At 35.8% G+C, this 12846-nt stretch overlaps 2 protein-coding genes across 2 annotated transcripts; both read right to left on the bottom strand.

Moving 5' to 3' along the window:
* Window positions 1-4991: 4991 nt before the first annotated feature.
* Window positions 4992-6224, bottom strand: LOC106444451 (probable membrane-associated kinase regulator 1). The gene has a single exon (XM_013885922.3). It carries the CDS (start codon window positions 6010-6012, stop codon window positions 5131-5133), a length of 882 nt encoding a protein of 293 aa, XP_013741376.2. The 5' UTR covers window positions 6013-6224; the 3' UTR covers window positions 4992-5130.
* A 1970-nt stretch (window positions 6225-8194) lies between these two features.
* On the bottom strand, window positions 8195-10290 carry LOC106440360. The gene is made up of 7 exons (XM_013882005.2): window positions 9986-10290; window positions 9851-9893; window positions 9631-9757; window positions 9324-9493; window positions 8926-9205; window positions 8583-8749; window positions 8195-8481 (listed from the first exon to the last, which is right to left on the bottom strand). Exons 1-7 carry the CDS (start codon window positions 10142-10144, stop codon window positions 8327-8329), a joined length of 1101 nt encoding a protein of 366 aa, XP_013737459.2. The 5' UTR covers window positions 10145-10290; the 3' UTR covers window positions 8195-8326.
* Window positions 10291-12846: the final 2556 nt, after the last annotated feature.

Below are 12846 nucleotides of genomic sequence, written 5' to 3'. Positions count from 1 at the left end.
AAGTAAAAGAAGAAGAAACCAGTGGGTGTTTGACATTTTATGTCTTCCTGAATTTTTTTTTCCATTCATTAAACTTAGATTTTGAAGATTATGTGCCTCACATTCTTTTTATTTTGATGGTTGTTAAATTGAATGAAGATCATTGAATAAAAAAAATGTCGATGCTCCTGAAGATTTGGAGGGTACTTTATATTTCTTTCTCTGATAATTCTAGCGACATAAATTTGAACCTTACAGAGGGTATATTACAGAGCATCCTAATGATGAGTAAGAGGTGGAGGGAATTGATATGCACCAGCAACGTTACTCGTGGGAGGGAAGTGACATGGATTACTTATACGATGAGGTAAGCATATCATTAGATGGTTTGCAGTCCATCTTTGAGAGCCGTCGATTGTAAGTGTCTATCGTTTTGAAGTTGTACGACACTAAGATGTAAAGAATTACTAATCACGATTACCTTACTAGCAGAGTTCATTTGCACAGCTATTGTCAATGGAATTAACACTGGAAATTGATGGTGCTATATTTCATGTTCCAAATGCTAACGCTAGCTCCAATGTTGATTCTCAGCTTTAACATGCCAAAATCACAATGCAGTAGGTGTTGTAAGGTAATTCAGTAGGCACAAATGTTCAGTTGAAAAAAAATTTAAACTGTATTTATGCATCAAACTTATCATCCGTAACATAATAATATGCTTTTTCTGTGCTAGGAGCCGTTTGTAAATAAACGTCTCGAATGTGTATGACTGCTTAGTTTGTTGCTTTTGACAGTGAAATCACTAAGCTTGCAATGTGTCCGGACAGCAAAAGCATCTCAACTGATGGTTAGCTTTACCATTTCGTTGGTTTCTTTTTCCTATTATGTTGGATGGATTATTTTAGCTAACAAATATCGCAACAGAGTGCTGGCAATAACTCTAATAGATTTATATATACATTTAGAATTGGAAGTTTGGTGAGAACATGAACAAGTACTTCTGTCACGCTATTGGACAGCTATACGCCATTTCAAGATAATTGATTTCTTATATTTCTCATAATCAGTAAAATTTTAAATGTTTTGTCTACTTTGCATCCATACCTCATTCTCCATCTAACTTCTCGGTGTTACTATATAATGATCAAGTCATTTTCTGCACAAATAGGTAAGTGGGGATGTTACGTTGGGTGCTTGGTTTATTAGGCTTGGCTATACAAAGTCTGTTGTGACTCTAAAACTTTTACCTCATTTAACATTGATTCTGGTTCTTGGGAGAATTGCAGATTGTGAATGAAAGGCACAAGCAAGGAACATATGTGTAGCTGCGTTCGACTCGACATGTAGCGGTATCTGAAGATTCGATGATCCCATTGTGGAGGTTAACATGCAATGTGTTGACCTGGAAATCATTATTTGGAAGTTACATTTCGAGGCATTTCCTCAACATATAAATAGACCATAGATAGAGTTCGATATTTATAATACTCAGTGATGATGGAGTCTGCAGAAAACAGTCCTTTTGCATATTCTATATGGAACCAAGAGATATGTCTTTTGTTTGATGATTGTATTATGATAGCTACTAACATAGGAGATGACTAGATAAAGAGAAATGAGTATGAAACTCTTTTATGGGTAGCTTTTTTGTAAACACATTTGGGTTTATTAATAGTTGTGACAAGCAATTATGTTTATAGTAAAGGAAACCCGCCGCAGCGTCAATAACAAATGCGCCTGTTTTTTGGTTGTTTGGGATTGAAATAACTTATGGATTTTCTAAATAATATAATTGATTTGATTAAAGCTATCTTGGATGACAAAAATAAGGATTGCAAGTTTAATAACTTCTACTTTAGACTTTAATTTCAACTAAATTATACTCAGTCTTTTATCCATATCATCTTAGTTATAATCGTAAGGATTTATTAGAATAAATAGACAGTTTCAACAATATTTAATATGTGATTTAATAAACAAAATGACATGTAGAATTTTTAGGATTTAAAGAGATTGAAGACAATAGTTAATGAATATGAAAAGAATACGAAGCAGATGATGAAAAATGATTCGAGCAAATTAGTGGCAACACAGAGTTAAGCGAGATAAAAATATCAATCAATAAAGAATAAAAGAAGAATGAGCAGGGTTAAGTTATTACGCAAGCTAAAACTAAGACAAATCAAACGACAGAACGTGAAAACAAATGTAAACAAGACAAAAAGAGATGGTGAAGATAAAATGCATTGAAAAACTGAATGCTAGATTAGTAAACTGAATGCGCGGATAACGACCCCTAGTGATAATAATGGTGAAGAGGTCCTCATAATAATTGAATTTCACTGTTCTTGTATTTATATAAGCATCAAAATGGTCAAGAACAACATGAAGAGCCCCCATCATATTAAATGAAGATATTATTGGCTATGATTAAAACGAGTTGAAGTAAATATTTTAGTTTGCAGTGTTTAATAGATTTGACTTGGACCACATTAGAATCTTTATTACGTACCAGCGCTTCTCAATGCAAAGAAGCACATGGATTCGTCCACTTAGAGTCAAACACATGCATATGTGATTAATGTTTTTGAGCTTCTACTCCACGTATACGATTAATTGTACTACCATCATAATATCTTTCTGAAACACCTTAGACTAGCCCTGGGACGGATCCGGATATCCGGGAAATTTAGGATATCCGGATCCGGATCCGGATCCGTCGGATCCGTGGATTTAATATCCGGATCCGGATTCGTGGTTTCCGGATATCCGGGTTTCGGATATCCGTCTCGATATTCTATTATCCGCGGATATCCGGATCCGGATCCGGATCCGTCAAAATAATTAAAAATAATTTTTTCAACAAAAAATACTAATTTTTTTAACAAAAAATACTAATTTTTTAATATAATACATAAATTAAATATTTATAAATATATTTATATATGTTTATAATATTGTAAAAGCTAAATTATAATATTATAAGATTAATTCATGTATAAATATTAATATATCAAATATAAATATTAATAAAATTTAAAAATTTAATGTATTTTAAAAATACGGATCCGGATCCGGATATCCGGACCTAAAAATTAAGATATCCGGATCCGGATTCGGTTTGCACGGATCCAAGATTTTACTATCCGGATTCGGATCCGGACACCCCGGATATCCTATTTTCGGAGCGGATCCGGAGCGGATCTCGGATCGAATCCGGATCTCGGATAATAAGTCCCAGGCCTACCTTAGACCATGATTATCCCTAAAACTCATTTAAAATTTCTTTTAAAAAAAAATTATTTTTTTGTCTAAATAAAAAAAATTAAAAAATGCATCAATCGCGAACCGCCATTTGTCGGTAAAACCCACGAACAGTACAAAAAACCCTTCACAATCGATTTTTATCACACACCTTTTGGGATTGTTTTTTAACTTTTTTTGTAGGCCCCATAGGCTAAAAACACTTAAAAATCGACCGATATTCATGCCCTTACAGCATGATTAATGGAGGTTTCTTAGATAGAGATTCTTAGCGAAATATAAAAAACTGTTTCTTAACTTTTAACTAAAAAAACTTCTTAAATATTTAAGAACCGGTTCTTAGCTTTTTTAGTTAGAAGTTAAGAGACGGTTTCTTATATTCTGCTAACAACCTCGGTCTAAGAAACTCCCGTTAATCATGCTCTTGACAAATTCTATTAGAACATGTGTATTTTTCATGTAGTTCAAATTAGCTGGTTCATGATATAATTTTACATGTTTCTTACCATTCCAGTAGATTCTTAATCAGTAACCAGATTGATACATGTTAGATATAAAAACTGCACATTTTACCATCTAAAAACTAAATTTATGGGGAGGCTAATTAGACGACCTTAAAATCGGTTTTCCATTGTAAATAACTTGTTTGTGTCACCATGTGTAACAGATTGTTATTAATCACCAAAGGTAAACCAATGTTCAGAATACAACATCATCCCATCACAAAAAACGATGGAATGATCAACAAAAGACAACAATCTAGACAAACCTAGAGCCATAAGCTAGCACCACGGTGGTTCTATGCTTAGTTTTCTTCTTCATTTTAAAATTGTATAAATCTCATGATAAACTAAAGATATAAAAAGTCGTTGTTGTGCACCCAATAAGTAACATTACTTTTAGTGACTTTTAGTGACTTTTAGCGTTTCATGTCATGTTTAAAGTTTAAACCATTCTTAGAAGAACGACTATAATATATTTTTGGCCTACTAAGTAGTCTAAGCTGGATGTTTTTTATAAACACACAAATATTTAGAGTGTCATTCTCCACCCAAAATCACAATAATAGTTGTATCTATATAGATATAATGTTCGGATATATCTTCAATTATTTTTTTAAAAAATATAAACCCCACCGTCGTTTTCCTTCAATTATTTCACGACGTCTATATACTCGAACTTATCTATCTATTAATCATATATCCAACATACCACAAGATCAAAAACAAGGAAAATTATGTTTGGTGGATGCAGTTTTTAGCTACCAAGAAGTTTGTACAATAACATTAACGTATGATGAATTTATTTAGGGTTTTGGTTTTAGTTGCCGAAAATAACTTTGTAACAACCAAATGGTGGTAATCTAGTGGTAAAGATTGATTTGAGACAATGCGTAAACCCATCGATTTTTGTTTTGTTTCTTATTGCGAACAGAATTGATGCTAATTGGTCAGATGAAGATGGAGCCATACTTTATAATTCGGAATAGTTAAACCTCGGTCATGATACCTCCGATTAACAAATATATATATATATATATATATATATAACTTTGTCATATATATATATATAGGTTTGTTATATCATATGAAAAGTTTGAGTTTTGATCCATTAAACTAATAACACTATCATTTGAAAAGGAATTGAAATCACGACGGATCTTGAAATGACCCACCAACTACAATGTCTTATTCTGAGTTAAGTTTAATCAAACATAGTTCTACTTATATAACATCCGTATTAAATAATAATAACCAATAACATCGTTAATTATATCGCATGTTTGGATCACACACATGGCAATTCTAAGACAAGGGAGTAGCTCAAATTTCAAAATGATTAGAACTACAAAAACATATAATGGATTGGTACAAAGATATAATGCTAGATCTCGAGACTACTAACCAAACTCTTCTGCAACATTGAGTTCTTGCAATGAGCAATAGCTCCTTGAATAGCACTCTGCAACTCTTCCATAGAAGAAGACACACTGTTGTTGCTGCTGCAGCTACTACCTCCTCGTTGGCCCGGAAAGCCACCACGTGTCAGTACCCCGGAGTGACTTGGAGACGACCTCATCGACGACGGACAGCTCGCCGCGTACCGTCCTCGTTTTGTGTATTTCATTAGGTTCCCTGAGAAAGAGGACTCTGTTTTTAAAACAGAGGACTCTGTTTTGAAAGCTGCGACGGTGATGCTCTGTTTCTGAGATAGCTTGTCGTATAAAGGTTTGACCTTTTTCATGTATTTGCGAATAACCTCTTTAGCCGTGGAGCTCATTCTCTTCACCGACGACGGAGCAGCGGCGGAGACGGCTTTGGTGTCTTTCTTGAAAACAGAGGATAGTCTAGAGAGTGAGAAACCACTCTTCTTTGTCTGTTTAAAGAAGACATCTTCTTCGTCGGTAACAGAGCTAGGCCGTGAAGAGTCGCAGCAATCGAGCGGGGGAGCGTGGAGGAGAGGGAAGGAGGAGGTGGAGTCAGTGGAGGAGGAAGATTCCGTGGAGTCACGTGCGGCGGAGGAAGAAGAAGAAGTGTAGTCAGAGGAGGAAGAAGAAGAAGAACAGAGTGTACGGACGAGAGAGAGACGAGGCGAAAGCTGGAGAGGAAGAAGCTGACCTTTGTAGAATAGCTCATCTGCTGGACAAAGCGAAGAAGAAGCTTTTCGCGGCGAGATTGAGATGTTGAATTCAAATTCCGACGAAGATGACGACGGAGAGGAGTGAGATTGCGGTGGCAAGTGACGCTGACGTGGTTGATGTCTCATTGTGTTCTTATCTCTCTCTCTCTGTTTTGTCTTCAGCTTCTATGCAATGTAATAATAGAATGCAATGTTTTAAAATTGTTTATTTATGTTTTGTTTTATATTTGCTACTGCAGTGCAGTTGATATCATGAGGAAAGCCCACAAAGATCGCCAGATTGAAGCTGCAGTCACATGCAATGCAAACAAATAGTGGTAAATGTTTTAACACAAAAAAAAAAGAGTTTAAAATGGTCCACAGGGTTAGAGAGTTGTTTAATGACGTTGATTAATTAGAATAATCAGTTTGTAGGAGTGAAGAGTGAGCAAAGTTATTTGTGGTCTCATTTTTTTTTTTTTATGTATTACGTTTTTTTTAATGGTCTTACCATCTCCAATGGTGCTCTATAATCTCCTCTATAATTACTACTAAATTAGAGTAACTCTATTATAGAGTTGGTTTTCCTCCAATGCTTAACTCTATAACAGAGTTACTCTATAATAGAGTAGAATATAGAGGAATGTTATTTTTCTACTCCAAATATATAGTCAAAAAAACATTACTATATATTCCACTCTATTATAGAGTAATTCTATTATAAAGTTAACTAATGGAGCAAAACTTCCTCTATTTTTAGTGGAAATTATAAAGCACCATTGGAGATACCCTAACGCATCTGATGACTTTGGATTTCGAGTGTTTTCAGAGTTCTCATGATTTTTTAGAGTTTTTTAAGTCGAAACGCGTTTGGATGTATTTTGCCACAAAGAGTAAGAATCATAGCAAACCAGACAAGAAAATTGGACATATTGGACCTAAGAGCATGATTATCGCTTGATACCCGATATGGGGTCCTTAATTTTTTTTTAATTGTTTTTTTTTGTCCATAAAAAAAAAATTGAACCAATCGCGGACCGCCACGTGTCGGTGGGGCCCGCAAACAGTAAAAAAACCAGCCCAAGACCGATCCTTCACTCGGGACTTTCGTGACCGTTTTTTAAAAAACACGTGGGGTCCACACATGAAAATCACACAGAATCGGGTTTTAGAAACCGCGATAATTATGGTCTAAGAGCATCCCTATTAGTAAACCCGGGCACGAAATCTTAGATTAGGCTTTTTCTTTTAATTTTTATTTTTATGTAATATTTTTTTTTTATTTTTTTTAAGAAAAGAACCAATCGCGACGTGTCAGTGGGGCCCGCGAACAGTGTTGAACCCGTATCATACCAGCGAGCTCATGAGAGACACTATCATCAAAACACTGGGGCCAGCAAATATCATAATAATTTTTTTTTTGGGATTCCGTGATGATTTTGGGTATGAATTCTTGATGGACATGCTCTAAGACCATGATTATCGCAAGGGGTCCTTAAGGTTTTTTTATTTTTTCTAAAAAGAAAAAAAAAATAAACCAATCGCGGGCCGTCACGTGTCGGTTGGATCCGCAAACAGTGCCAAAACCCTTCAATTACCGATCCTTATTTGGTGATTTTGGAGAGTAGTTTTTAAATTTTTATGGGATACACGCTTTAGTGGGGTCCACATTTTGTCAAAAAAAGAAAGTTGGGACGTTCATGCTCTAATCGATCATCTCAATTCACCCGAGGAAAATATGGTAGAGGTTGAATTTTAGTACTAGATGTTAAACATTATCAATAAATAATATTTTAGTACAAGGTGCATTGAATTTTAGTACTAGATGTTAAACAGTATCAATAAATAATATTTTAGTACAAGGTGCATTTTGTTGTAAAACAGAACAAACTTGTATACTATAGTCTATAGAACAGTAGTAACTAACAATACATTTTTAGAACAATGATGTTAATTGACTTTAATTTGGATTAGTAATGGAATTTGGTAGGAAATGGTGATACAAGGATATACATTTTTTTTTAAACAGTATACATATATATGAAATATGAAAACGTCATCGTCGTGTTCTTGTCGGGAAAATACAGCGGGAGAGTTTAGGAATAGTGATTCCATCACGTGACGCTAACCCTCTGTGTGGCGCGATTGCTCGCCTTGATTCTTTGATATAAGTTATTTTATTCATAGATTCTCTATCAGTTTCACATTGTTATATAATTCTCATTTCTCAATTAGTTCTTGATTATGCCGTTTATATTATTGTTGAAGTTTATATTATTGTTGAATCCTTTACTTATTTATAAAGCAACTACTTTATTATATATCACAGTCATGCAGGTGGTGTCGAAGACACTTTATTGATCACGCGGAAGAACTATGACATAACAAGCATCAACAAAGTCACAGTACCAAATTTTAGCAAAAAAAAAAAGTCACAAGTTTGGATAGTAAACAAGTAGAGTCAGACGGGGACAATGTTGGTAACAGAAACCCTAACCATCTCGGCTTCAAAGACAATGGAATCTTTCACCAAATATCCGTCTTGTAAATCTTTACGCAAGATTATATTGCTTACTCCCTCACGATGACCTGGTTGAATCGGGTACCAAGCTGCAGCTGCGACACCAAATTGCATTCGTTTAGATAGTGAGTAAGGTCGAGACATAATGTTACATTTACACTGTCCTAAAATATATGTGTTTTTTCCCATCACTTACAAGATGCTCTTTTGGGGTTGGAGCCTAGCTGATGCCTCAATCGCAGATTAACCGCTCCCCAGGTGCTCGTCTCGACAGCGTTTGGCCTAAAGCCTTGAGCGTATAGGAAGATAGGGATTGCATGGGGTCTTCCTTCTCCCTCTCCTTTCGGGTTAAACCCTAATCTCCTGATTAATTATACATTAATGAAAACCAATTACTGTAGCTCAAATTGACCATTTACACTTGTGGACTCTGAATTCAAACTAAACATTAGTCTAGGACTTTTACCGAAGTTGGTTACCAAAAATAATCATCAGGATTTTCGCGGTGCTACGTATGTATCATCAAATAAAGTACTAACCAGAATCGGTCTCCAACAAGAAATTCGGAAGAGTAATAGATCTTATCTTCCAAGGAGGAGAAACGAAGTATTCTCCAAGTGAAAACGTTGTCCGGAGGGTTCGATACAAAACTGACTCTCTCTTGTTGTCCGACCGGTCTGATGATGAAGATCTCAGCGCCAAAAGAAACAGTGTTTTGCACGATGAAACCTTGATTCGGGTTGCGGAATGTTGAAAGAGGAATCAACTGTCCAAATCCCCACTCTCTATTTCCTTGGTTGTATCGTTTCACCGCTTCATCTGCAACCCACGATATATACATAAAACTTACATGGGCCGAATACAGAGTAATCATGCATGCGTACGTAATATTCATTAACAAAATGTATCCAAGTGGTTAATATCAGAAAACACATACCAGTGACAGTCAAGTACTTGCGCCGTCTGGCATTAAACACAAAGAGCTTGAGATCAACATCGACCTCCCAGCCCGTGGGAAGAGATTCTGTGTCTTCAATCCTCACGTAAAGTGATACATGGTTGTTTCCTCCATCGTCTTTGTTACCAGTCACGTACAAAATCAACCTCCTGGTATGGTTCATACAGAAAACAATGTTTTCTCTTTTCTTTTTTAACAACATGCAATACTTTGGTTTTTTACAGCATGCATTTACATCAAGAATACACATATTTATGAAGTAAAAGAATAGCGAGAAAGAACTAACCATTTGTAACCAGAAGCCTCAAAAACTGAGGATTCGTACGGTTCAAATCTCTCCATAACCACAGAGAAATTTCCTATTGTTACGATCTTACTTGATGGTCGCACGGTTCTCAACTCTCTAGTCACTCCTGTCAACCAAAATTTTCACAAGCATTATAAAACAAGTTTCCACTTTTAGATAGAAAACAAAGTGAAAAATGATTTTAGAACCGCATGCATACCCAAATTTGCGTTGGGATTGTAAGAACTATTATACTCTGTGACCTGTTTTTGTGTTGTTCGTTAAAAACTATGTTTAGTTACATTAATAAAAGCATAATAGATAAATAAAATAAATTGAAAAAATAGATTCAGACCTGTTGAATGAGGAACTCTGCAGAAGAGGAAGTGATGATAAAGAAAAAAGCGAAACATATGACTCTCAGACTCCATCTCCCATTCTCCATTCTCCCTTTATGTTTAATTAAGTGTTTAAGGAAGATGAGGTTGTGTTTGGCTTCGTATTTCGCAAGCATTTTTTTATAGACAGACAAAATGTGTCCTACTAGATGCTCGTTGTAACCACGTGCTTGAACAAAGCTGTTACAGAGCCACACGGCTAGTTCGTGTAATTTGAATTCTATCACAACAATGCATGGTTTTACTTGGAGCACTGGAAAATAGTTTTAAATGTGACAAGAACACCCCTAAATGCAAGGCCGGTCCCTCGACATAGCTTAGTGAAATATTGATCTTGTGATCCAAAAATTTTAAACATGCGGTTATTTTTATTTGAGAAGAAAAACATTTTGAATATAAAATAAGTTATGAAAATATATATTTTATATTAAGAAAAATGCACATAATAGTTATGGTCCTTAAAGAATATTCTTCCTCCCCGATGTTAGGAGTTTTCAAGGCTCGTAAGACAAATGATGTATTATAAAAAATTGTCGAACCAGTTCTGAGGGATATCAAAGCACTGAGAATGCAAGTACTCACTTAATCTAAGTGCAACCAATAATTTAGATGAGTTTTAAACTACTACTAATACTAGAAAGCAATTACAAAATGATACTTTCTTGACTAAGGGAAAAGAGAACTCATAGGCATAGGAATTAGACCTTGGGTGATCAAGTATCGAACTAAGAATGTCAAATGATCAATCAAACTATCGACCTTAAGCCTAGACACAATTTTAAGCAAGCTCTATGTCTAGATGAATGCTCATTTGCTAACATATCTCAAACATCAAATGTCTTTGGTTTAATAATGTGAAAGCAATCATTACTAACAAGTCTATTAGCTATCTTAGCATCTTTAACAACAAATGTCTTTGGCAAAGTATACTAAAAGCCTAGGAGAGTTGTCTCAGGCATTTCATCAAACACCTTTTGGGTGAAAAATGCCTATTGATCAACTTTTAAGTGGCCAACTCAGAAGATGCATTATGAATACTCTACTAGCAAGGAACAAGAATGATCTACACTAAAGCATCCTAGAACTAACCTAATCACCCTTGATCTCCCTAACCCATGAATTAAAAAGGTGATTACTCATTAATCTCCATGATTCCTCTTAAACTCATATTGGATTTCAGATTAATCATGTAGAAGAATAGATAAGAAATCAACAAGAACACAAGATGAAAGCAATCTGAATCTCCAGAAGTTTTACTAGTTGTTCTCCACCAAAAGGGATCCTCTGCCTCCAATGGCTTACAAAAGTACTTAACTTAGGTTTAGGCAATGTAAAAAAACAAAACAAATGACCAAAAGACCCCTGAAATAACATAAAAATCGCCCAAGCAAAACACGCGGAGCGACCTAGCATAGCCGCTCCAGGAGGTCGCTCCCGACGCGTTTCTTCGTGTCTCACCCCGTCAAAACGCGAGCGACTTGAGCTGGTCGCTCTGGCTGGAGCGACTTGAGATAGTCGCTCTGGGCTGGTCGCTCTGGCTGGGAGCGACCTTGGTAGGTCGCTCTGAGAGGTCGCTCCAGGATGCTCAAACAGGGTGGATATGCCTCTAGTAAATTGGTCGTAACTCCTTCATTACATATTCAAATGACTTGAAACCACTTCCATTAGAAAGCTAACTCAATTTGCTGTGTCTCCACAAAATCTTAGCAACAGAAGATTTCTCTAAAGACTCCATCCATGCTCATCTTTCACCCCCTTTTAGATCACAATGCTCCCAAACATCTCAAATCACTCCATGGCACACTCCAACACCTAATAAGGACAATGAATGCAAAATGCAACCTAGACATGGCTAAATCCTAATCTATATGATGAAAATGCCCATGGATGAATGGATAAAACAATGAAAATATGCAAGACATCAACTCTCCCAAACTTGCTCTTTACTTGTCCTCAAGTGATCAATTCAAATTCATGGAAGGGAGACAAATGGCATAACCTCACTCTTTAGTCTGCTCTAGCTTCTCAAGGCCTAGTGAAACTCATACCTCTACACAAGTTGCTGGATCATCAATTAACAAGCACCTTAACCAGCTCTCACATTAAATTAAGCACAATGCAAACAAGTGAATTCTTGCAAATGGATAATTGATCCTAGTCATTTGACTTGGTGAACAAGGGTTGGTTTCATGAGAATGAAAGAAGGGTTTCCAAAGCATTTTTTCTAGCTATCACTCAAAAACAGGAACCTCATCATTATTCAAAATCTTTCTAAGAAGGGAAGCAACTGATGCATACATAGATTGGTTCTCATCCTTCTACCCTTTTCTAAGTGACATCAAACTCCACAAATCACCTTTTTCACCCGATAAACATTCTTGCTCTCTCTCTTTTTCTTTTTCTTTTTCTTTTAACCACTAGGGACTCAATATCTTTCTCAACACTTAGCTCTAACTTTTCCTTATTCACTCTCCTTTTTTTATAATTTTTTTTTCTTATCTAGAGCTTTCTCTCATTAATCTATTTTGTCCCTAGGGTCTTTCTATCTTCTGTTTCCCCTTTAGTCATATTCTTTTCTTTTTTTTTTCACTTCCCAAACCCAAGATAAAAGAACTTAGAATACACAAACTCACCCACCATCCTAGATGCTAGCTCAAATGAGGTTCCTATTGCTAGCCAAAGATGAGAACAAACCTATGTCGCTCCCAATACTCTATAGATTTTGCACATGACAAGCTATCAAGAGGAGACCTCACTCAAGCAAATCAATGTTGGTCTCAAAGAATGGTAAGGGTTTAAGGGCGTGGAGTGCCATTTG

The sequence above is a fragment of the Brassica napus genome, chromosome C9, assembly GCF_020379485.1.
Source record: "Brassica napus cultivar Da-Ae chromosome C9, Da-Ae, whole genome shotgun sequence".
In the NCBI taxonomy this organism is placed as follows: domain Eukaryota; kingdom Viridiplantae; phylum Streptophyta; class Magnoliopsida; order Brassicales; family Brassicaceae; genus Brassica; species Brassica napus.
Note: the sequence above shows the minus strand (reverse complement) of the source record. Positions and strands in the feature narration are given on the sequence as shown.

Bases quoted from the DNA above. Each gene is read 5' to 3' on its own strand.
- LOC106444451 (XM_013885922.3), bottom strand. From the start codon at position 6,012: ATGAGACATCAACCACGTCAGCGTCACTTGCCACCGCAATCTCACTCC.
- LOC106440360 (XM_013882005.2), bottom strand. From the start codon at position 10,144: ATGCTTGCGAAATACGAAGCCAAACACAACCTCATCTTCCTTAAACAC. The intron at 9,758-9,850 runs GTATGCATGCGG...TTTGGTTGACAG, and splicing joins CAATCCCAACGCAAATTTGG to GAGTGACTAGAGAGTTGAGA. The intron at 8,750-8,925 runs GTTAGTACTTTA...ATAATTAATCAG, and splicing joins CTTGTTGGAGACCGATTCTG to GAGATTAGGGTTTAACCCGA.